The following is a 25,668-nucleotide window of genomic DNA, read 5'->3' as shown; positions in this document are numbered from 1 at the left end:
AGTGACATGGCATTGAGGAAGTTAGGAGTGGAGGAATGGTTGATCAGAGTAGTGATGGAAATGTATGAGAGAGCACGCACAGCTGTAAGGACGAAGGACGGGAACAGTGGTGAGTTTGAGGTGAAGATTGGAGTGCATCTGGGGTTGGTATTAAGTCCATTAATATTTGTAGCTGTGATGGAGGTGCTGGCTCAGAACGTAAAGGAGGGTTTACCGTGGGAGTTGTTGTATGCAGATGATTTGGTGTTGATTGTGGAGAGTATGGATGGACCGAAGGGTAAGATGAACAAGTGGAAGGAATGTATGAAGGCAAAAGGTCTGAAGGTGAATATCGGAAAGACAAAGTTATGGCAAGTGGTAGAGCATGTGGCGAGGTGGAAAGAACTGGGAAGTGGCCGTGTGCTGTGTGCAGGAAGGGTGTCCGAGTGAACTCCATTCAATGTACAATGTGCGCTGAGTGGGTTCATCAAAAATGTAGTGGTCTGAGAGGGTCATTAACCAGTGTGGCAGCTACATTCAAATATAAGGTGTGCACAGAGGGAGCTGCAGATGGAGGAAATGTTGAGTTGGTTCTTGTAGATGGCATGAAGCTGTAAGGTGTGATAACATTTTGCGACCTAGGAGACATGCTGAATGGAGAAGGTGGATAAGACTTGGCAACGGTTGCTCGAGTGAGATGTGCATGGAAGAAGTTTCGGGAACTGAGTAGCGTGCTGACGAGGAGGGGAGTGTCGTTGAAGCTGAAGGGAAAGGTGTATGCTGCATGTGTAAGAAGTTATGATTTATGGGAGCGAGACATGGGTAATGAATGTAGAGCAGCAACGAAGGCTGGAAAGGGTGGAAATGCGAATGGTTTGGTGGATGTGTGGAGTATCGTTGAGAGAGAGGAAGACAAATGATGAATTGCAAAAGATGATGGGAATAGAGCCTGTGATTGATGCTGTGAAGAGGTACAGGTTGAGATGGTTTGGTCATGTGTTGAGGAAGGATGAAAGTGACTGGTTGAGAAGAGTGATGGAAATGAATGTAGAAGGAAGTAGAGGACGGGGAAGACCGAGAAAGACTTGGCTAAAGATGGTGGAAGAAGAAATGCGGGCAAGGGGGTTAACAAGGGGAGATGCAGAAAATATGGCAAAATGGAAGAGTTTGTCATGGGGACCGCAAGGCTAACCCCGGCTCTAGCAGGGAAAATGGCCTTAAAATGAATGCCTGCTGTTGTTTGTTTTGTTCGAGTTATTGACAATGTCTGTACGATTCTGCCATTATTTTATACTTAAAGTATTCTCTTGTTCATGATTATCTATGTTCATCTTTCCACAATGTTTGACTTTACATATAGCCCAGGAGCATTAGCCAAAAATGAAGGGGAAGCCTATAGCCCAGGAGCATTAGCCAAAAATGAAGGGAAGCCTAGAAGAAATTAGTAGAAAGCTGATTTTTTGCACAGAGCTCCAGAATGTCATGTGGATACCCACAGTACAAAGTCCTACGAGTCCCACCTTGTGGCATTTTCAAAATTCAAGATGTCCGCCGGTTAGATGGAAAATGCATAAATTGCGATAACTTCAGCCTAGAACCTCGTAAAAGTATACTTTTTATGTCTAAATATATATTTTAGCATCCTAGGATTTGAATAGAATATCTTTCAGTGACCTCAGATAATGATATCAGACATCAGCTGATATTCTGTTTGAGCTGGAAATGAAAACCACCACAAGAAAAACAGCATTTTTGGGTAATGGCAAGAACAAGGATCGACTGATTAAAAAGATGATGGAAAAATTTGCAGCCAAAGGTGTGAATGTCAAGCAGAGCACTGCAGATGCAGATTGCCTGATTGTATCAACGGCCATGGACACTACCAAAGCAGATACAGCACCTGTTGTTGTTGTGGGGACCGATACCGATTTGCTTGTGATGCTGGTAGCACAAGCTACCACAGACATGGACCTCCATATGCTCTTTGGATGGAACCCATTGCAAGTGTACTCTATAGGGGAAATTCAGGCAGCCTTCCAGAACATCAAGCAACACCTGATGTTTGTGCATTCAATAACAGGATGTGATACCGTCTCTGCCCTCTACAATCAAGAGAAGAGGAAGGCTCTTGCAGTGTTGGATAATGGTGACAACTGGGATTGCCTGAGTGTTTTCTCTCGATCTAAAAGCACTCAACAAGAAATAGCGAGAGTGGGAGAGCTGTTTCTGCTGAAGCTGTATGGAGCAGCTCGATCGAAGTCACTGGACAAACATCGATATCTCATGTACTTCCGATCAATCCATAGAACATCTTTGACGTCATCTGGTTTCAAGCTGGAATCACTCCCACCTACTTCGGCAGCTACCAAATTCCACAGCTACAGAGCATACCATGCTGCTCAGCAGTGGCAGGGGAATGAACTGCTGCCAACTGAGTGGGGGTGGCAGTACAGAGAGGGACTACTTGTTCCAATCGAGACTGATAGGCCTGTCGCCCCTGAGAAAGTGCTGAAAATGATATCTTGTGGATGCAAGGCGGGGTGTGGAAAACGATGCACTTGCTACAAGTCTGGTCTGGAGTGTACCCTCTTGTGTACTGTTTGTAATGGCCATAATTGCAAAAACTCTCGGGACATTGAGTTAGAGGGCGATAACAGTGTTTAAGTCAGGAATAAGAAAAGTGACATTCAGTTAACACGGTACTGTCCAAAACACTAGAATCAGGTTGGGATGACTGGGATCAAAGAGTTGGTCTGCTTTTGTGTCGTATTGTAATTAAATGTCTATTCCCCATGTGTTGTTTACCTCTTGCAGGCCTTGTGGTCACAATGTGAAACATTTTGCATGAAATAAAATAATAGCAAATTAAACTTATCATGATTTAATGTTTTTTTGCATTACGGCAGCGGCAATTTTGTCAGCCATTTTGGATTATATCTGCATGTCATTATCTGAGGTCACTGAAATATATTCTATTAAAATCCTAGTGTGCTAAAACATATATTTAGCCACGAAATGTACACTTTTATGAGGTTCTAGGCAGAAGTTTTCCATATTTATGTATTTTCCATCCAACCGGCGGCCATCTTGAATTTTGAAAATGCCACAAGGTGGGACTCGTGGGACTTTATATTGTGGGCATCCACATGGTATTCTGAAGCTCTGTGCGAAAAATCAGCTTTCTACTAATTTTTTCTTGGTCCTAACCTAATGCTCCTGGGCTACTAAAAGACGATTTGAATTAGATTTCGTGCTAATAACGGCAGGTTAAAAATGCCCGTCGAGCCAACCGAGTCGGTGAAAACACACACACACACACACACACACACACACACACACACACACACACACACACACACACACACACACACACACACACACACACACACACACACACACACACACACACACACACACACACACACGGCATGCGTGAAGGGCCTCGTTTAGCATTCATACGTCATTTTGAAAGTCCCGTATTGTCTAAAATTTACCAAACTAAAATATCACCACATTTAAATGAAATTGCTGTACTATTACGCAAGAGAAAAGCGATTTAAAATGGAAGTTTTTCATATATTTGCACAAAAAAAGTCTTTTGGATATCCGTGATGCCAAAACGAAAGCAGCAACAGTCAGTAGACATTGATTTATCATGAAAGGATTGTGAACCAAAGTGGGGGAAAGAACCTTCACACTGATGTAGACATTTTGGCTATTGAACACAAAACTAGGACAAAGGAAGTCACACACGAAGAGGGGGGGGGGCGGGGGGGGGGCTTTGTCTTTGCACCACATTTCCCGAAAGGCCACCAGACTCACCCCCACTACTATCCACCTCAACAAAATATTCAGAAATCAATGCAAAGGTGGTAGTAATTGCAGATGACCACTGAGATGTCAACGTCAAACTTGCCCCAAATGCACCTGCTTCACAGCATGCCATTTTATTTAATCACTGCATCATGGAGCAGTTAAACCACCATGTCGTGCTATTCACTCTTCTATGGCTCTGGCGGATGATATAGCTTTTGAACTACCTGTTCCAATTAGCAGCGAGATTGCTTCATCACATGCAGGCAGGAAAAAAAATGCAACGCAGGTTGGAATACTGATGTGCTGGAAAAGGTGTAAATGTTACAACATTGCAGCCTGAACATGTCAATGTTATTGCTTTGGGTGGATACAAGCATCTAACTTAGTTGTGCTCCTTCACCTGCAACAAATCATACGATGTTTGCAAAGCAACTGAGGTTCCTCGGCGTGAGCTGCAGGTATTCACATTGACGCACAGGTCATCATGGACCATGCAGAAGAGAGAGTTGGTTGGGAGCAATTTTTAGCATGGCTTGAAATATCCTGGGAACATGTGGTTGGACTTTCATGTGGATAGCTCATAGTTGTAGTCCCAGAGTAAGATTCACAAAGTCAGTCATTTGTGCAAAGGATTGGAGTATAAAAGTCTCAAGTGCATTTCTTCTGCGGTATGACACAGAGCTGTCACACATCAATGTTTAACATTCAGCTCCTCAATATGAGAATTCATTAATTACGTACTCTCCAGTCCTCACCATTTTGTTATTTTTGTATACAGAGTCTCAAGGCTGTTGGAGGAGCTAAAACACACAAAAGTCCAGGACATAACAGAATGAAAACTAGAACGACATTCAGTGGAGCACATACCTACGCCAGGCTGAACAGTTTACATTTTGTATCCTACTGATAGGCCGGATCTGGATCAGGACTTGAACCAAAATCTAATCTGCTTGTTCTTCTCACCCAGCCAACTCATTCATCTAGTTTTGTCATAGCCATTCCACAACTTTTTTTAACATCATGCAATATACTATATCCAGCAATATACATCCACCTTCGGTGGTGGAGGTAACAGCAGTGGAAAGGGGCTGAGGGTCGACGGCCTCTCCCCAAGACAGGGTGGGCTCCACGGAACAAGTCCCGGGGCCCCGGGCGGGCTATCCGCAGGGAAGGGGAACTCACCAGCAGGGTGGAGTTACAAAACAGAGGGTGAACTGGAGGAAGAATGGACATGGGGAACAAGGAGAACAAGGGGAAGGGCTGGATGACACAGGGGGTGAACAAGTGGATACAGGTGCAAACTCAGCTCAATGCTAAGCTTATATTTATATATATATATATGCCATGCTGAAGAGTGGATGAGATAATTGACATATACATCAAAAATTAGTGTTGTTGCATCATGTATGCAATGCAGCCTCACGAGCCAAAATCTGTGACATGAAACAGTAAGCAAAGCAACAGGGGCAAACGATCTAGGCCAGAAAACAACGGCAAAAGGTTTACATTTAAAACCTCAATATCTTCGTAAGTTATGTTTCAATTTGCAGCACCAATCCATTCAATGCACTGTGTTAATTTCACCTTTAAATGAGTGATGGCCCACATCACAAGGGATCAAAACTTAGCCACAACTTAGAGAAAAAAGAAATAAATCAAACACCTCCCAGTAGCTCAATTCCAATGAAGATGTATTTGCCTTGCATTCGGTCACTTTAAGGTCATTGGTATGACTCAGCTGAGATGGCATCCATGGGGGAGGAAATTCCTCTTTAATTGCCCTGCTGAATGCGGAGAGAAAAGTGACGACATTAAGAGAGCGCCATTGGTGCCCTGAGTGGTCTGGGAAGTGATGTCACTTCCGCATAGCTCAGTCTCGGTGTTGGCTGAAAATTAGTCCGATGTCGTCTCACATATTTGTTTGAGTGTGTGTGTCTGTGTCTGTGTCTGTGTGTGTGTGTGTGTGTGTGTCTGTGTGTGTCTGTCTGTGTGTGTGTGTCTGTGTGTGTGTCTGTCTGTCTGTCTGTGTCTGTCTGTGTGTCTGTCTGTGTGTGTGTGTCTGTGTGTGTGTGTGTCTGTCTGTGTGTGTGTGTGTCTGTGTGTGTGTCTGTGTGTGTGTGTGTGTGTGTGTCTGTGTGTGTGTGTGTGTGTGTGTCTGTGTGTGTGTCTGTGTGTGTATGTGTGTGTGTGTCTGTGTGTGTGTGTGTGTGTGTCTGTCTGTGTGTGTGTGTGTCTGTCTGTGTGTGTGTGTGTGTCTGTCTGTGTGTGTGTGTGTGTCTGTCTGTGTGTGTCTGTGTCTGTCTGTCTGTGTCTGTCTGTGTCTGTCTGTGTCTGTCTGTGTCTGTCTGTGTCTGTCTGTGTCTGTCTGTGTCTGTCTGTGTCTGTCTGTGTCTGTCTGTGTCTGTCTGTGTCTGTCTGTGTCTGTCTGTGTCTGTCTGTGTCTGTCTGTGTCTGTCTGTGTCTGTCTGTGTCTGTCTGTGTCTGTCTGTGTCTGTCTGTGTCTGTCTGTGTCTGTCTGTGTCTGTCTGTGTCTGTCTGTGTCTGTCTGTGTCTGTCTGTGTCTGTCTGTGTCTGTCTGTGTCTGTCTGTGTCTGTCTGTGTCTGTCTGTGTCTGTCTGTGTCTGTCTGTGTCTGTCTGTGTCTGTCTGTGTCTGTCTGTGTCTGTGTCTGTCGCAGCTACTCCATGAGCCCTAGACCATGTGGAAAAAATGTTTTAGCACATGTGCAAATCCTTAAGAACACATCCTGAAAGCCTGGGATATATGGAAAATATCAGTGCAGGGAGAATGCCATTCTCCTCAAACTCTCAATCAGTCTACTTATAGTCAGGGCCCTTAGGGATATTTTGGTTCAAATTCTTCCAAAAGCATCAAATTTGGCACAGATGTTGCCCATGCCATACTCTTTCGATTTTTGACGGGCGCCAAGGGCGGTATGATCCGGGGACCATACCGGTCCATCCCGCCATGTCACCTGACCTATGACGTCATAATTAGGATATGCATCCAATCACATGGCGTACTATAAGTGGTCAAAGTTCAAAATGAATCGATCGAAAAATGAAGGCAGGGATCCATTTTTAAGGTTTTCATAAAATCCAATATGGCCACCAGGTCACATGACCTATGACGTCATATTTATGACATGTATACATGAACCCGGATCATGATCGCACAAAAATTAAACACAAGGATATGGCATATAGTTCATAAAACATCAAAATCCGTACGTTTGTAATTAGACTGATGAACTGCATATGCCTGAAAATTAGGAAATAGACATGTAAATATTTCCTCTAATTGTCAAAAATAAGGTCAGAGTTCGATTACCCAACCCAGAAACATAAAATGGTGATCCTCGCGTAAATCTTGACAAAAAACTCAAAAACCGACATGTTTGACTCAAAAATGACCTTTAAGATGACCTTGAGGGTTTACCTTGACCTCGAATCATCAAAATAACATCATAATTGGATTCCTCGACCTCGAAAACCCCTGAAAAGTGGTATCATACGTGATTCCAACCCTTTTGGTTATTTAACTGATTTTCCTCTAATCCGGGTGGCGGCCATTTAGTATTTCGCCAATATGGGGCCCCGGGGGGGACGGGGGGACGCCCGTCTTGGCGCCCTTCAAAAATCGAAAGAGTATGGCATGGGCAACATCTGGGCCAAATTTGGTGCTTTTGGAAGAATTTGAACCAAACTGCCCCAAAATATCCCTAAGGGCCCTGACTATTACTCAAAGTCAAAACGACGCCATGTTAAGTATGTCTCTGGTGTATGATCATCCTCCATCCGCTCTCACCTCAAATGGCATCTCTGAAGACTAAGCCCAAGATAATGCAGAATGTCTTACCCTGTGTTTGCCGTCAAATTTTGCTCATCCAATCCATCTCATTATATCTCCATCTTGCCCCCCTCATACCCACTGTTTACTGGACTTTGTTTCCTCATCCAAAAAGATAGAAAATGTTCAATCATGTCTTGACCCTTCTTTGGAGATTCGTACACAGGGCATCAGTGCCCATGTTCTCAAATCCTGCTCTGCTCGATTCAGCCTGTCCTTCTCTATTGGCCTCCTCCTATCCACCTGGAATCCAACAGATATCACTCCCATCGACAAGAAGGTTGTCCTCTCAACCACAGACCAGGAAGCTTACTTCCAATTATTAGAACAATAATATAAACCATCATTAGTACCGATATCAAACAACCTCAAATATATCAAAATATCAAAAAATGTTGTGTTTATGTGCTTCCCCTTCTCTCCCCATCTTGTCTACCACTCCCCTTTTTATATACTTTGTTTGTTTGTCTGTTTGATTTGTTTGTGTGATAAATGTTAGCTCTTTCACGAGCCTCGATTATGTATAAAAAAATATATATATATACCTCTGACCATCAATTTACATTTCATCCTGGTTACAACACTGAACATGCTGCTGCTCCTCTCATTGCAATTGCTGGAACGCCCAAATCTCAGAGGTCAGGACCATTTCCTTGGACATATCTCAGGCATTCTATGGTCTTGCATTAATTTACTTTTTTTTTTTTAAAGGGCCAAATGCACTGGGTTAGCTGAGCAATTTATATTCTGATCCTTAAGCTAAATTTTGACGCCAGAAACGCGCTCGACAGGATAATCAGGTCGTACGTGAGCATTACTTCCTTGCTTTCAGTGAGAATTGCTTTTGGCTCATGGTTTCCATGAGTTTTCTGGAACTGGGATATTGAGACATTTGCAGATGTTCCGGTGGATGACTCGACATACTTTGTTGTTCCTTTGTATGTGCAGCTGTTCTGATATGTGTTTTTTTTACATTCCGATAGGAGGTGGCTCGTTCTTTCTGTTCCTACCTTGCAGAACCTACACCTGTCCAATTGATTAAATCCTGCCATCTTCTTCAAGCCATTGGGGTAGTGTCCTTAGCATTGGATATTTATTGTGATTTGTTCTCCATACCAGTTGAGCTGACCTCTTAGCCATCCAAAAGAGCCTTCCCTGTGAATGCCAAATCTGTCCGACTTTTTTTTATACCTTCCTGCTCTTTTGTCATTCTTACAGTTGCCGTTGTATATCTATTGATATTTCGTTTTATATTTTTATTTTGTCTTTTTTGCTGTCATTGGGGCTGTAGTCATTGCTGACATATCCATTTGCATCTGGCTTTGGAAATTTTTTGCTCGGTCGGTAAGGGATACCTTCTCTGGTTTGTTGTATTTGTGTTTACTTTCAAATTGGATTTGGTAGTCAGTTGCACTTTTCACATATTCAACCAGTCCGACTGTTGTCACTCTGTGCACTTGGTTGAGTTGTATCAGGCCGCTACCTCCTTCTCATCTCAGCAGGTACATTCTCAGGATGCATGATTTTTATAGAACATTTTGTGAATGGTGAGGAGTTTCCTTGTTTTGATATCTAATATATTGATTTCCACTTGTGGCCATCATATTATTCTGCAGCTCTATTGGAACACTGGTACAGCTGGTTGGTTTATGGCTTTGCTTTGGATCCTTGGAGAAAGGTATGTTTTCAAGATCAGCCTCATTTTACACAGGTATTCTTTGGTAATTGTGTTGCGCATTTGTTTATGACAAACTTGGTGGCCCTCTTCTCCTCCTAGGTATTTGTAATATGCTTTGTTGTCTTGCTCCTGTGTTGTTGCATTTTGGTCAATTTTTACGTTGTCCGTTTTTGTTGCTGTACCTTGCACGAATGTGCACTTGGCACACATATCTATACCAAATTCCATTTGAATGTCATCAGAGCACCATCTTTACTATAATTCACCAAATGTTTGTCCGTCTGTCTGTTCCCAGGTACCGCAAAAACGGCTGAACCGATCGCAATGAAATTTTGGGTGGGTAATCCTGGGACCCCCTGGAGTAAAATAGGCTATTGTGGTGCGGGAGCACACACGTTGAACAAAGGTAGGCCACAACGCTTTGGTTATTATCGAGCTCTTTATTACTTGCTCACTCATCCGCACTAATGTGCGCGCGGCAGCGAGCCCGTGTATATATCTCCAGGCCACGCCCTACCTGGGGCGTGGCCGCCACCCGCTGGTGCGCGGAATTATGTCTCTGCGCCAGCGAGCCATCGTGTCCGCCACACTCGCCCCCCCAGAATTCCCGCGCACCTGAAGGGTCAGCTTGCGGGGCAACCGGATGACCCGGCCGAAGCGCCCATGGGCGGCTGGCGGCGTCTGGGATGCCGGGATACCATCGGGGATGCCTCCGGCGGCATCTGGGATGGGTGCAGGACAGGGGGTGGCGTGACGGCGGGGTAGGGCGGAGCCGGTGGCGGGGGGTGGTCCAAGTCGAGGTGGGCCGGCTTGAGGCGGTCCACGGAGACGCGGTCCGTAGCACCGCCGATGTCCAGGGTGAAATGCTTCGCCCCGGTCTCCAGCACGCGGAAGGGCCCATCATACGGGTCCGGTGGGCATCATGGCGGACGAAAACGTACTCCGCCGTGCGAAGCTCCGGGGCGACGTGCGTTGGCGGGCAACAGTGGTGCGCCGTCGGCATGGGGGCGAACCTCCGGGCGGTCTCCTGCAGGGAGGAGCGCTGCTGCGCCGCGGACCATGGTGCTGTGGAGTCGGGGAGGAACTCGCCCGGCACCCGCAGCGGTTGTCCGAAGACCAGCTCTGCCGCGGATGCGCGCAGGTCGTCCTTGGGCGCCGTCCTGAGGCCAAACAGGACCCAGGGGAGCCTGTCGACCCAGCCGCCGTCGCGGAGGCTGGCCCGGAGCGCGGCCTTCATGGCACGATGGAAACGCTCACACAGGCCGTTGGCCTGTGGGTGGTAGGCCGTCGTGCGATGCAGCTGGACGCCGAGCCCCCGCGCCACCGCCCCCCAGAGCTCCGAGGTGAACTGGGGGCCGCGGTTGGACGAGATGTCCGAGGGGGTGCCGAAACGGGCAACCCAAGTGGCGATGAACGCCTGCGCGACGTCCGCCGCCATCGTTGCTGCCAAAGGCACGGCCTCCGGCCACCGGGTGGTGCGGTCCACCATGGTGAGGACGTGGGTGAAACCCCGCGAGGGGGGCAGAGGTCCCACCAAGTCCACGTGAACGTGGTTGAACCAACGTTCGGGCACCGTAAACGGGGCCAGCGGGGCCCGGTTGTGGCGGTGGACCTTCGCGCGCTGGCACGCGAGGCACGTCCTGGCCCAATCGCGGACGGCCTTCCGGAGGCCATGCCAGACGAACTTGTCGGCGACCAGCTTTTGGGAGGCCTTCGTGCCCGGGTGGGACAGGCCGTGGATGGCGTCAAAAACCCGGCGCTGCCAACCAGCGGGCACGATGGGGCGAGGCCGGCCGAGGGAGACGTCGCACAAGAGGGCTGCGCCCACACCATCGAACGGTACCTCGGCGACGCGGGCCGTGACGGCGGTCCGAAAAGCCTGGACGGCGGGGTCGGCGGATTGGTCCACCGCCATCCGGGCATAGTCGATCCCGAGGTGGACCGCGTGGGCGAGGGCCCGGGAAAGGCAATCCGCCACTGGGTTGTCCTTCCCTGTGATGTGCCGTATGTCCGTCGTGTACTCGGACACGGCCGAGAGGTGACGCTGCTGCCGGGCCGACCACGGCTCGGCGACCTTGGCCATCGCGAAAACCAGGGGCTTATGGTCGACGAAGGCCGCGAACGGGCGGCCCTCGAGCAGATGGCGGAAGTGCCGGACCGCCAGGTGGAGCCCGAGCAGCTCGCAGTCGAAGGTACTGTACCGCCGTTCGTGCGGGCGGAGCTGCCGGCTAAAGAACGCCAGTGGCTGCCAAGCCCCCTTCACCCATTGCTCGTGCACCGCGCCCACCGCGTAGTCCGACGCGTCGGTGGTGAGGGCGATCGGTGCATCGGGCGCATCGGGCGCCGGGTGCGCGAGCATGGTGGCGTTAGCCAAGGCGAGCTTCGCGCCCGCGAATGCCGCGTCCATCGGCTCGGTCCAGGCAACGTTGCCTTTGCCCGGCTTCCCCCGGAGGGCCTCGTGCAGGGGGCGCAGGAGCTGGGCGATGCGGGGCAGGAAACGGTGATAGAAGTTCACCATGCCCAGGAACTCCTGGAGCCCCTTGATGGTGTGGGGGCACGGAAAACCCCTGACCACCTCCACCCTGGCCGGCAAGGGGATGGCCCCGTGCCTGGTGACACGGTTCCCCAAAAAGTCGATCTCGGTGACGCCGAACCGGCACTTGGCGGGGTTGACGATCAGGCCATGCCGGTCCAGGCGTTTGAAGAGCGTGCGGAGATGGCGGAGGTGCTCCTCACGGGACGCGCTTGCGACGAGGATGTCGTCCAGGTAGACATAAACGAAATCCAAGTCGCGCAAGACGCTGTCCATCAGCCGCTGGAATGCCTGGGCTGCATTCTTCAACCCGAAGGGCATCCGCAGAAACTCAAAGAGGCCGAATGGTGTAATGACGGCCGTCTTCGGTATGTCCTCCGGCCTGACGGGGACCTGGTGGTATCCACGGATGAGGTCCACCTTGGAGAAGAGGGACATGTTCGCCAACCGGGCGGAAAAGTCTTGGATGTGAGGGACCGGGTAGCGGTCGGGGGTGGTAGCATCGTTGAGGTGGCGGTAGTCGCCGCACGGCCGCCAGCCGGCTTGAGCACGATGTGCAGCGGCGATGCCCACGCGCTGTTGGAGCGCCGGACGATGCCCAGTCGCTCCAGCGTGGCGAAATCCCCCTGCGCCACGGCGAGCTTCGCCGGGTCGAGGCGGCGCGCCCGGGCATATACCGGTGGCCCGACGGTGGGGGTGTGATGCTCCACCCCGTGCTTGACGGCTACTGCCGAGAAAGTGGGCCGCGTGAGGGCCGGGAAACTGGCGAGGAGGCGGGTGAACTCGTCTGCTGCCGGAAGCGTGCAGACCAACCTTGCCGGAACCGAACCGCTCAGCAAGCCGCTTGGCGAGCCGCTCGGTGAGCCGCCCAGGGAGCAGCTCAACGAACTGCTCAGCGCGCAAGCGAGCGAGCTGAAGGTTTCGGCCTGGACAAGGCATCTGTGCTTCACGTCCACCAGCAGCCCATGCGCACAGAGGAAGTCCGCTCCGAGTAGGCCCATGGGGACACTAGCGGTAACGAAAGACCACTGAAAGTGCTGCCCCCCGAACCGCAGCAAGAGGCAACGCTTCCCGAACGTGCGGATGGGCGTGCCGTTGGCGGCAAGCAAAGCGGGGCCCCGGCCCGCAGCTTGCCGGTCGGGCGCGGAAGCAGGGAGGACGCTCACCTGTGCTCCCGTGTCGCACAGGAAGCGACGACCCGAGGAGGTGTCCGTTATGAACGACAGGCTGCCAGTATGGCCGACGCTCATGGCAGGAAGCGAGCGCCGGCCTGGTCGTTTCCCGACCTGCCAAAAGTACAAGGCGGGCGACAGGACCTGGCCTTGTGGCCGAACCTGGCATGGAAACGGCACCAGGTCTGGCCCGGTGGTGGTTGCTGTGCCGGTTGCGACGACGGTGGTGGGCGGGGCGTGGCGGCGGCCACGCACGGATCTGCCAAACCTACGCCACGCTCGGAAGGAACCGAACGCCATGCCACATGGCGATCCGCCAAACCTACGCCGTGCTCGGAAGGATCAGAACCACATGAATGTGCGCGGCGCCGGGACCCATGACGGCCGTGCTATATGCTGGCCGCGCGTCGTGGGCTGCGAAGTACTTGTCCGCCTCCCTGGCCAGGGCCCGCGGTTCCGTAATGGTCGACCCGGCCAACTCGAGCCGTACCTGTACAGGTAGCGCGCGGAGGAAGAGAGCACGGAACAGGAAATCCGCGCGGCCGTCGCCGAGCAGGGATAGCATGTAATCCATCCGGGCGGACGGGCGTGTGTCGCCGAGGGCGGGAAGGTCCAAAAGACGGTCGGCGCGGTCGGCCTCTGGGAGGCCAAACGTATCGAGGAGCAGCTGCTTGAGCGCCGCGTACTTGCCCTCGTCCGGCGGGTGCCGGAGGAAGGACACGACGCGTGCGGCCATGCCGGAGCCAAGGGCAGCGACCACGTAGAAGTACCTCGTGTCATCCGCCGTGACGCCCCGGAGCTGGAATTGGGCCTCGGCTTGAAGAAACCAGGTGTTGGCCTGCGCTTCCCAGAACTCCGGTACCTTGATCGCAACTGCGGTGATGGCCATTGCGCGTTCGGCGGTTCAACTATGGTTGAACCAGTCGGAGGTCACCAGTGTGGTGCGGGAGCACACACGTTAAACAAAGGTAGGCCACAACGCTTTGGTTATTATCGAGCTATTTATTACTTGCTCACTCATCCGCACTAACATACGCGCGGCAGCGAGCCCGCGTATATATCTCCAGGCCATGCCCTACCTGTGGCGTGGCCGCCACCCGCTGGTGCGCGGAATTATGTCTCTGCGCCAGCGAGCCATCGTGTCCGCCACACTATATTGTTTTTCCAAATTTTTCCAAATTTTTCCAATTTTCCCAAACACAATGGAATATTTACCGATATGAACAGCGATGTGGCTTTTATTGAAATTCTACACATACTGTTTAAATTTTGATGATTTGCGTGTGATATGATTTAATGGATGTTTATAAACAAGTCGTTGAAAAAAAGAAGAAAAAAAAAGAAACCCTTCAATTTCTGATATTTTGCCTTTTCATTTGGGCCTCCCAATTGAAGCCCCGCCCGTAGAGCGGGTACCGTTGCTAGTTTCACTAATTTGGTTTGTTCTGCCAATTTTTTTGTCATTTGGTGCAGAGTTTAAAATTATCCATATAAAGTAGATGTGCACCTTTATTTTACGTTATTGGATGTTCGTATATTGGTTGTTAGGGTGTATCCGTGTCCTTGTTCATTGATGAGGTTAGTTATAGTAAGGGAAACATATGAAAATCTGTTAACTAAATTGTTACCAAAAAATTTCTTCACCAATATGTTTGTAATGGTGTGTAATAACATGTGTTAAAATGTTGAAGGTCAACTCCCGTGGGAAACCCAGAAAAAAAGCTGTTGAATTCGGGTACCGAAAAATTATTTTCGAGAATTTTTATTTTTTTAATCGGCCCTTAAGTAACTTATGAGGGGTCAAATAAGGGTTTTTCATGATTCTGAGTTGATTGTTAACATTTATATTTCACCACAGACACTCCTTTGTGGAAAAATAATTTCTAAATATATCTCATTTTCTACTTTGCAGGACATGGAGTCTAGCAATATGGATGAAGACGTTACTCCACCTGTGCTCAATTGCTTCATCTGTGCACGCTCGGATACACCAGCTGAAAGGCTCATACAGGCAACTCCAAAGGGATACTCAACTTTATTGAAACAAGCAGAAACTGTCGAAAATGTTACTGTTGTGGAATGTATGAAGGAGGCTCAAAAGGAAGGAAAACTGAGGTACCACCAGAAGTGTAAAAATGATCTGTACAACAACTTTGTTGCAACCACCAAAAAGTCAGCTCAAGCATCAAAGGCAGAGAAAGAGTCATCAAAGTTGAAGAGAAGACGCACTACTTGTGAGTTCAGTTCATCAACTGGCTGCAGTTCTAGAAGATCACAGTCAGTTGACCTCCTGTATAAGGATGTATGCATTCTTTGCAACCAACCAGCCCAGCTCTACAAAAATAATCCAGCACAAGCTAGAAAGAAATAGAGTGCCAGATAATTTGACTGCAGATACACTGAAGGCAAGCTGGCTGAAGACAGCACGGAGTCGCGGGGATGACTGGGGCACTGAAGTCACTGGACGCCTGGAAGGGATCAACGACTTGGTAGCAGAAGAAACACTGTACCATTTGCGATGCAAACTTATGTTTGCGAGAGGTGACAGTTTGTCCAAGACTGATGAGGAAGGAAAAAGGAAGAGAGGACAGAGGAGTATTGATGAGGAGCGAGAGGCAGTTTTTATTGAATTCTACGAATGGTTAGACTCAGAATTAGAGCATGGGGTAATGAACATGGACCAAGTCCATGAAAAGCTGCAGGAGTTTGATCAGTCACCAAAGAAGAGCCTTTCTTATTCAAAGCATTGGCTAAAGATAAAACTTCGAGAGAAATACGAAGACACCTTGTATTTCACAACACAGGAAAGAAGGGCAGATGTACTCTGTCTCAAAGATGGCACCGACAATATTCTGCGAGAGCATCATGCTAATCTTGACCATGGAGATGAGAAGACTCAGATCATAAAGACGGCACTCAAGTTCATATCCAATGATATTGCCTTGATTGATTTAGGTCCAAAGTCATACCCCACCACACACAGTATGACTGACATCGATAGTCAGCTGACACTTGTTCCTGCAAGCCTTCAGATGTTCTTGAGACCGATTGTCAAGACAGACGAAAGAGTTGCCGTTTGGGGGCAGAATTTTATTAAGGCCTGTCGACCTCGGTCTGGAGTATTGCCACACCAAATGGGGCTTGCCATACAACTTGATCATAGATTTGGGTCAAAATGGATGCTCAACAAGTTCCACCGGCTGGGATACACCGAGTCTTACACGGAGACACAAAACTACAAATACTGCTTCCTTAATAGTAGGAGTGGAGATGATGTTCCAGATACTTCTGGCACTCTTGACACCATTGTGGAGGAAACCGATGAACAGATCAATGATGAGGTTGCGGTTGATGCTGCGCTTGAGGATCAATCAGTGATGACAGCCAAAGTGCCAGCCAGTGAAAGTGAATTGTCAAGTAATGATCAGGTGGTCTTTATGGAGGTTGGGGAAACAAACAATGCAGTCACTCAGTTTGTTGGAGACAATATAGATTTAAACATTGTGACTATGGATGGACAATAGGTGTGCATGGGTATGAGCCAGTTCCAACACTGGACCCCACGGCTCCTGAGGAGCTATTGCAGTTCACGAGCTGTAATTGTCATGGAGATTGCAGCAACCGGCGATGCAGCTGCAAGAAGAATGGGGTCACGTGCATCTCGGCCTGTGGAGTCTGTAATGGCATTACATGCAGAAACTGCAGTCATGATGTTGTTGAGTCTGAAGAAGACATAGACAATGACTGTTGAAACTTCTGACATTGTGAATGAGAAATAACTCTTGAGTATTATATATGTATGTGAAATAAAAGCTACTTTGTGTGTAAATGTAAAAGTGAAAATATAAATGTTAACAATCAACTCAGAATCATGAAAAACCCTTATTTGACCCCTCATAAGTTACTTGAGGGCCGATTAAAAAAAAAAAATTCTCGAAAATAATTTTTCGGTACCCGAATTCAACAGCTTTTTTTCTGGGTTTCCCACGGGAGTTGAACTTCAACATTTTAACACATGTTATTACACATCTTTACAAACATATTGGTGAAGAAATTTTTTGGTAACAATTTAGTTAACAGATTTGTGTGAAATATCTCATAAAATGCCCTTACTACAGACTTGGCATTTAATATGGAATATTTTTTTTGTGGGGGTGAACTTACTTTTCAAGATGTCTTAGAACCAAAAGTTCATTGGAATTATGTTGAAATTATTCTAGATTTTGTTAATGCGACCTTTAAAAGAAACAAAAACCACATTTGACATTTTGAAACAAATACATTGATCCTTGAAAGTGATGTAAACTGATATCGAACTCAATTCATGGACAGTACTGTGTTAAACTTCTGTACGTTTTCCAGAAGTATCTCTTTATTTTGCACATCAGCCAAAAATTTTTTTAACAAAAACAAAAGTTAAATTACGACTGGGATTACGGACAGTAAAATTACAGTTCAGTACTTCGTGTAACCCCCATGAGCATTCAGGAGAGCACGTACACGTTGAGGCATGCTGTTCACGAGATTTGCCAAGGTTTGGACAGGAATCGCTTGCCATGCAGTGACAATAGCCTGCTGCAATTCATGCACAGAGGTTGGCTGCTGGTCCATGTAGTCGATTTGACGCGTTAATTCTGCCCACAAGTTCTCTATCGGATTCATATCCGGGGACATGTCAGGCCACTCCATATGCTCTACACCACGGTCAGCAAGAAAGTGTTGGATCATGCGAGCACGATGAGGCCGTGCATTGTCATCTTGGAAGACAAAGCTTCCTCGAAAGGCTGCACGAGCAAATGGAAGCAATGTTTCTTCCAGAATGGCCCTGTGCTTGAACTGGTTCAGGTTTCCATTCAGAACAACCAGGTCAGTTTTTCCCCCTGCATGAAAAGCAGCCCAAACGGTCACCCCACCACCTCCAGCTTGGACTCTTGGCACTATACAATCTTTGTTGTAGGCTTCATGCACTTGTCTGCGCACTCGGACGCCGCCATCTTGACGATAGACCAGAAATCTAGACTCCTCACTGAAGATCACGTGATTCCAGTGTCCTGGCTGCCATTGACGGTGCTCTCTGGCCCACTGCAATCGGCGCTGGCGGTGTTGTCTGGTCAGGCGTGGCTTTCTCAGGGGACGCCTGGCATGATAGCCTGCTTGAACCAGTCGTTGGTTGACTAGCCTTCTGGATACAGGCACATTTGTCAGTTGCTGCCACTCAGCCCTAAGCCGATTAGCTGACTTGGTACGGCCATTGCGGACTAACCGGTGCAGCTGGCGATCATCCCTCCTTGTGGTTCTGCGGGGACGTCCTGGCCTCGGTATTGGAGTAGGGACACCCCTCTGAGCATTTCGTTTCAGGATCTTTGACACCTGACCTTGAGTGATGCCATACTGCCGAGCAATAGCACGCTGTTTCATGCCGTAATTTCGTAAAGCCACCACTCCATGACAAACAGCATTGTCGAGTTGACGGACCATCTCCAGAGGAAGCGGCAATAACTTTTGGAGACGTGCAGCAGTTGTTTTCCACTAATACAGAACGCAACAACCCTTGTATACCCGACTGTGAAGCCAATCATCAAATGCACTTGTCTGCACATTTTGCCACGCCACCTGTGATATAATCCTGTTGTTGACTTCTTGCTGCGACAGACAATCAGTTACATGGTTCTTTTAACAAATAAATCACCAAAGTGTAAAAGAAACTCACTAGATTTATATGCTGAGTTTCAGAAAGTAAACCCAAGTCAAGAAAAAAAATATATTCCATATTAAATGCCAAGTCTGTATTAGTGGGTCCAGAGCCAGACAAAACAAAAGGGGGGAAAGACTGTCTCCCTGGAAGATTCCACGCCATATCTTCACATCTAGTATTTCGATATTTCCTTCCGAGTGCTGTAATATCAATGTGGTATTCCACAGCTCCATTGCTTTCTCAATCAGTTTGATTACTTGGGGATTTATTTTGTAAATTTGCATGCATTTTATAATCCACAAAAGTGGGACACTGTCAAAAGCCTTCTTATAGTCTATCCAGGTGGTGGACAATTTAGTTCTTCGCATTTTGCAATTTTCAAGTATGGCCTTGCTCAGTAGTAGGTGGTCAATTGTTCCATAACAACCTCTGTTAAACCCCTTTTGTTCTGCCTCTAGACCTCCTTGTTGTGTTAGATGATTGTATATAATTTATGTGATGATTCCTGTCAGCAGTTTGTATGTGGTTAATAGACATGTTAACGGCCGGTATTTGTGGGGAAGTTGGGTTTCCTCCGATTTTGGAATGAGAAAGGCGTTCCCTTCTTTGAGCCGATCATCCACTGCCTTTTCCTCTTGGATCAGTTCGTTAAATGTCCTGGCATAGTGATTGTGAAGAGCATCAAGTTGTTTTAGCCAGAAATTTGGAATTCCATCTGGGCCTGGGTTTTTGAAGTTGTTCTCTAATTTTCTCTTCATCAGTAATCAATGGGGGCCTTTCGTCAAGATGTTGCTTTTTCTTTTCCAAGTTTGGGATCCACTCTGCTTGCTTGGTATGGTCTTTTCAATCTTCAGAAATTCCTTTCCAGAATTTTTCCAGTTTTTCTTTTGTGTTTATTTTTCCAGTTTTTTTCGCGCGCGTGTGTGTGTGTGTGTGTGTGTGTGTGTGTGTGTGTGTGTGTGTGTGTGTGTGTGTGTGTGTGTGTGTGTGTGTGTGTGTGTGTGTGTGTGTGTATATATATATATGTCTGTGCGTGCCTGGGTGTGCGTCTGTCTGGGCCGTAACTTTTTTTTTTTACCATTTGAGCTTTTGTCATTAAATATTAAAACCTTTACTATGAGAATATGGAGAAGACAGATTAATAATTTTGTCAAAAGGTCAAAGGTGAAGACACCTAAATCATCAATTTTCAGCCCATTGACCTGAAATGTCAATTTACCATTTGAGCCTTGTCATCAAATTTTCACCATAGCTTTATTATGAGAATATGGAAAAGGCAAATTAATAATTTGGTCAAAAGATCAAAGGTAAGTGTCACATGCAATCGTCAATTTTCATCCAATCGACCCTAAAATCTTACTATAATTCACCAAATGTCTGTCTGTCTGTCCGTTCGAAGGTACTGTAAAAACTGCTGAACCGATCGCAAATATATTTTCGGTGGGTAATCCTGGGATCCCCAGGAGTAAAATAGGCTATTTAGTTTTCCCAATTTCAGCTTTAGTCTCCAGCATTCTCAGGTTTGGACTCCCGCATAACATTCGCGTTCCCCCGACGTTCATTGTGACGTCTTCTTACGTCGAGCAACGGTACCCGCCCTATGGGTGAGGCTTCAATTGGGAGGCCCAAATGAAAAGGCTAAATATCGGATATTGAAGCCTTTTTTTGTTTTAAACGATTTATATAAACATCCGTTAAATCTCGATCGGTGCAGTCGTTTGCTCGGCACCCGGGAAAATAACGTCATGCGGGAGCAAGTATCAGCAGGATGTGGCAGTGTGGGAGTCCACGTTTGCACCGATCGCTGCTGCACCGTGTGACGCACAAACGACTGCACCGATCGCTGCACGGCTGCATCGATCGGATGTGGCATGAAGGAGGATCTGCACTTCGGCATGAAGGAGGATCAGATCTAAAAGATCGCTGTCTCCATCGATCTTGCTAAGGCCGTAACACCTATCGGCTCAAAATCCTTTTAACTGTTGATTTGGTACAGTTACACGTATCGGGAATTTGGTACACGTATCGGGAGTACATACGACATAGCGATTGTGAACACGATTATCGATCACGATTCACGATCACGATCATCACGATCATAGTGTATCGATCACGATTTGAAACACGATGGAATAATATTTACCGATACGAACAGTGATGTGGCTTTTATTGAAATTCTAAAGATACTGTTTAGATTTTGATGATTTGCATGTGATATGATTCAACGGATGTTTATATGAATCGTTTAAAATAAAAAAAAGCCTTCAATTTCTGATATTTTTCCATCGCCATATGCAGATTCGCCACGGACCCACGATCGATGTTTCTCTATGTGAACGTACCCGTTTGTTTGCGAACAGGTACGTTTTTCATGGAAGTCCTTCACGAACTTGCTGTCCATGTCTGACGTGCGACTGAAGGTGCTACAGGAATGTGGAATTTATTGGTTTCATGCTTTAGCATTCACCGTGTCTGCATTGCCTGTTTGCTTCTGGCCTCCCACCCGTGCGAAGCATGGGTATTTCTCTAGTTTTAATAATTTGCATATTGGGTCACTGAGTTGGTTCACCAATCAAAAGCCGATTGTTTTGTTTTATTTAGATCAAAAGGTCAAAAGTCAAGGTTGCATAAAACCGTCAATTTTCATCCGATGGACTTAAAATTTGAGCAGGGTTTGCATATTGGGTCACAAAAGTCTATTGCTTTTTGAGGTCTTTTGAGGAAGACCGATGAGACATAGAAGTAAACAAATAGACGCCCCAGCCATGTGCACGTGCAAAGGATAAAAAAAAATCTTTTATCGTTTCTTCACTAATCAAAGTAGAACGGCCCACTCGGTAGAGCACATACCTGTCCCAGGCTGAACAGTTTACGTTTTATATTGCACTGATGGGTAAGGGAACTATATTTTGAGGTTTACAATTTCAATGAAGTTGAATATAGGATGTTGCAGAATTAACATGATATCAATCCTTATTATATTGTATTTTAGGAATAGCTGACACTGTACAATTAATTAAAAGTGGGTGTGTGTTTTAACTTTAATAAATCACAAGTTAAATTCGTACATGGAAGCAATCAACATGTACTATTATTGCAAGTGGACGGAGGGATGGACAGGTAACAACCATTATTCAAAGAAAGATGCAATGATGGTGTCACATTGTTATCTTTTATGACCATCCATAGCTTGTATACATTTTTTTTTGGCATACCATCCCTACATCCTTTTACATTAATGTTTTTTATTACCTGTAACAATAATCATGATTCTGAAAGGAAGAGTGGAGACAAGATCCCATGGACACGTCCACTTACTCTCCTCACCTCTAAACTCCATTTCAGATGTAGTTGTACGAAATAACTTGCGGACTTTAACAATAAAAACTCACAATGGCTCAACGCTATTGCCACATCAATGTTGTGGCTTGGATAAAGCATCTCCAAATTCTGAAGCGCAGTGTTATACCAAAAGAAAGTTCGTCATTTTTTCAAACCTTGTAAAATTGATCAATTTGAACGTTTTCAACATTTGCTATGATGAGTTGAAAATTAACTCTATGAAGAATCATCTGTCTTACCTGAGGCTTTGGGTGCCCACTCACGAGGCAACTGAGCTCCAGAGTGCCCCCTTCTCGTATCGCGTAAACCCTCTCACTGTATCCTTCATCATTGTAATTGCAAGCCTGGCCTTGATGAGTAATACGTGCTTGAGGAGATTCTGCAGAAACAGAAACGCACAGTTTTGGACCAATTTTTAAAAATATTATTGTCATCATTGTAATGCAATTACATCTCATTTGAAGATTTTGACTGCTTTAATCAAGCTGAGTGCTCACTACGTTTCCGATCACAAATCCCAATGAGGTGAAGCAGATGATCACGCAAACACCCACATACAGAAATTCTGCCATAACCTGGTCTTGTTCAAAAGAGAGGCATCTTTTTTTAAAAAATAAAAGGAAAATATATGGGATGGATGGCTTATCGGGGCCTTCGAAGGATAGTATACTCACAATTTGTATTTAGAGTGTTTTATTAGTCAGATCATATTCTCGAATAGATTTTTGTGTACATCACTCAAGGGTTATTTACAGCACATATTTATAAAAACGCAGACAAATATAAACATTTCATACAAACACCGATGTAGGTCAATAAAATGAATGGGGGAAGAAATCACATGAAGAATACGAAAAGACCAAGAAAATTTAAAACGGTTCATGGATTAAATTATTTATTTTAAAATTAAATTTTGGGATTAAAAGTCGAAATCTTCTTCTTTTTCATGCTTATCCATAACGTCACATTGTGGTATGATTTAACTAAAACAGCAAATAATTTTCGATTTTCCACAAATATGCCAAGTCACCAAGTCAAGTCATCAAATGCATCCTTGAGTAGTAATACAAACCGAGATGGTTTCATTCCACACCAATGGCCAAAAGACCCCAAGTTTGCCAGATATTTGACGACATTTGTCCAAAATACCCGAGTGTGGCTCTGGCCTACAAAATGTTCACTTTTGTACTCAGAACATTCTATGGAGCACTGTTGTGAAACAATGGAGATGGCTCGATCTTGTCGTTATCAGCCATGATTGAGAGAGGATGCCATCCCTACGATTATGCGGAAGAAACAGCCGTCACTTGAAACTGTAACACCATCTTTACCCAGCTACAAGCAAATGTACACGGGCGATTTGAGTGGTGAATCAAACACCTGGGTTCGCCTGCCAGCGACTGATCTCACCTCGCTAGATGTGCTGGCTCTCCAATCAACTATCACCCTAACAATACCCACCACCAACCCACACCACCTCCTCGACTCTAGCACCACTCCCCCCCCCCCCCCCCCCCCAACACTGTGGCGGAGCATCGACACAAAACGGATATGGCAGGACACGGCACGGCACAACACAGTACGGTCAGGGCAGTAGACAGCAAACACGACACAGCACAGCACGGGCACGACGTTGGGACATTGCAATAGCATGCCACAGCATGGACAGGGCATGGACAATACACAGCACGGATATGGCATGACACGGCATGGAACACCGTATGAACACGGCAGTACACAGCAAGGGCATGGCATGACAGCACAGACTAGACTAGACACAGCACGGGCACAACGTTGGGACATTGCAACAGCACGACACAGCACTGACACGACCACAGACAGACACAGACACAAATGGCATCCCGGGAAACTGAAACGGGAAGATCCCATAATTTACACACCTGGTCAGCCTGTGATGGTGGGACAAAGCATTCATCGCCCATTTTGTCGGCGGTGTCCGAGTGTAACTGTGTGGTGTCTGCTCTCGGGCGATGGCGAGTATTTCTGCTTGAGTAATATACAGTAACTGATTTATCCATTAAAAGAAAATCCCTTATAAACCATCAATTGAACGGAAAAGCAAAACCTACCAATCTGTAGTGAACATGGAAGTGTTAGTGAAGATGAAAACATGACCAGCGTTTGCATCTTCACTAACACCTCCATTGTCGCCATCTTTGTCTGAATTGCTCTTATAAGGCTCAAAATGATAAGGCACCATAATTTCCCCAAAAGCGTTTTCATCACTAATTTAGTCTCCAATAGTTTCTTTAAAATCCCACTGATCATTTTCAACTTACTGAGAACATTCAGAGTTGCTAATGACGGTGGAATCGATATTGGAATTCAAGCTTGACATATACGGTTTCTCTATATAAACTGCCGTTTGGATCAAGGTGGGTTCTGAGTGTGACTTCACTGGCGAAAATCGAAAATCGATACTTTAGGGCTTTTCTCAGCACTTTGGGATTGGCAAAAAAAACAAAAAAAAATCTTTCCCCTTCAAATTAGAACGTGAATAATGATTTTCAATCATTATTTTAAAAAAAAATTGCGTTTGCGTTCCCCTTTAACATCCATTCAAGGGACGGCATCACACATTGATGAATTACCCTTCTTATAGAACATTCAAATGTAAGGTGCGCACAGAGGGAGCTGCAGATGGAGGAAATGTTGAGTTGGATCTTGGAGACGGCGTGAAGCTGGAAGGTGTGAAAACATTTTGCTACCTCGGAGACATGCTGAATGGAGAAGGTGGATCAGACTCGGCAACGGTTGCTAGAGTGAGATGTGCATGGAAGAAGTTTCGGGAACTGAGTGGCGTGCTGATGATGAGAGGAGTGTCGTTGAAGCTGAAGGGAAAGGTGTATGCTGCATGTGTGAGAAGTGTTGTGATTTATGGGAGCGAGACATGGGTAATGAACGTAGAGCAGCAACGAAGGCTGGAAAGGGTGGAAATGCGAATGGTTCGGTGGATGTGCGGAGTATCGTTGAGAGGAAGACAAATGATGAATTGCGAAAGATGATGGGAATAGAGCCTGTGATTGATGCTGTGAAGAGGAACAGGTTGAGATGGTTTGGTCATGTGTTGAGGAAGGATGAAAGTGACTGGTTGAGAAGAGTGATGGAAATGAATGTAGAAGGAAGTAGAGGACAGGGAAGACCGAGAAAGACTTGGCTAAAGATGGTGGAAGAAGAAATGCGGGCAAGGGGGTTATCAAGGGGAGATGCAGAAAATAGGGCAAAATGGAGAAGATTGTCATGGGGACCGCAAGGCTAACCCCCGCTCTAGCAGGGAAAATGGCCTTTAAAATGCATGTTATTGTTGTTGTATAGAACACCGGGATTACAGTTTACAGATGGGTCGGGATTCAAACCCAAGTTAGCCGGCTTAGAGGCGAGTGTGTGTACCTCCAGGCCACCCTGCCAATACCAGGCCACCCTGCCAATCCCATGTCAATATGTACTTTTAGATTTCTTCAAAGTGCAGCGATTGTAAAATAAAAGTTACAATGTCCCATCTTTGCCAACCTTCCTCTACCTTGCTTAGAAAAAATAAACAGCACTATTAAAGAAAGATAAATGAGGGGAGGGGGGGGGGAGGG

The 25,668-nt window shown here is 46.6% G+C and overlaps 1 protein-coding gene across 3 annotated transcripts in view; it reads right to left on the bottom strand.

Moving 5' to 3' along the window:
* Positions 1–25,668, bottom strand: part of MDGA2 (MAM domain containing glycosylphosphatidylinositol anchor 2) — a 504,155-nt gene that overhangs the window by 438,849 nt on the left and 39,638 nt on the right. For all 3 annotated transcript variants that reach the window (XM_068130811.2, XM_068130813.2, XM_068130814.2), the window contains exon 2: positions 22,303–22,442. In XM_068130811.2, the coding sequence (XP_067986912.1) occupies positions 22,303–22,442 (140 nt within the window). The remainder of the gene's footprint in view (positions 1–22,302; positions 22,443–25,668) is intronic.

The sequence above is a fragment of the Myxine glutinosa genome, chromosome 11 (assembly GCF_964187855.1).
Source record: "Myxine glutinosa chromosome 11, kmMyxGlut1.1, whole genome shotgun sequence".
NCBI classification, from domain to species: Eukaryota; Metazoa; Chordata; class Myxini; order Myxiniformes; family Myxinidae; genus Myxine; species Myxine glutinosa.
This window is presented reverse-complemented; position numbering and strand designations above follow the sequence as displayed.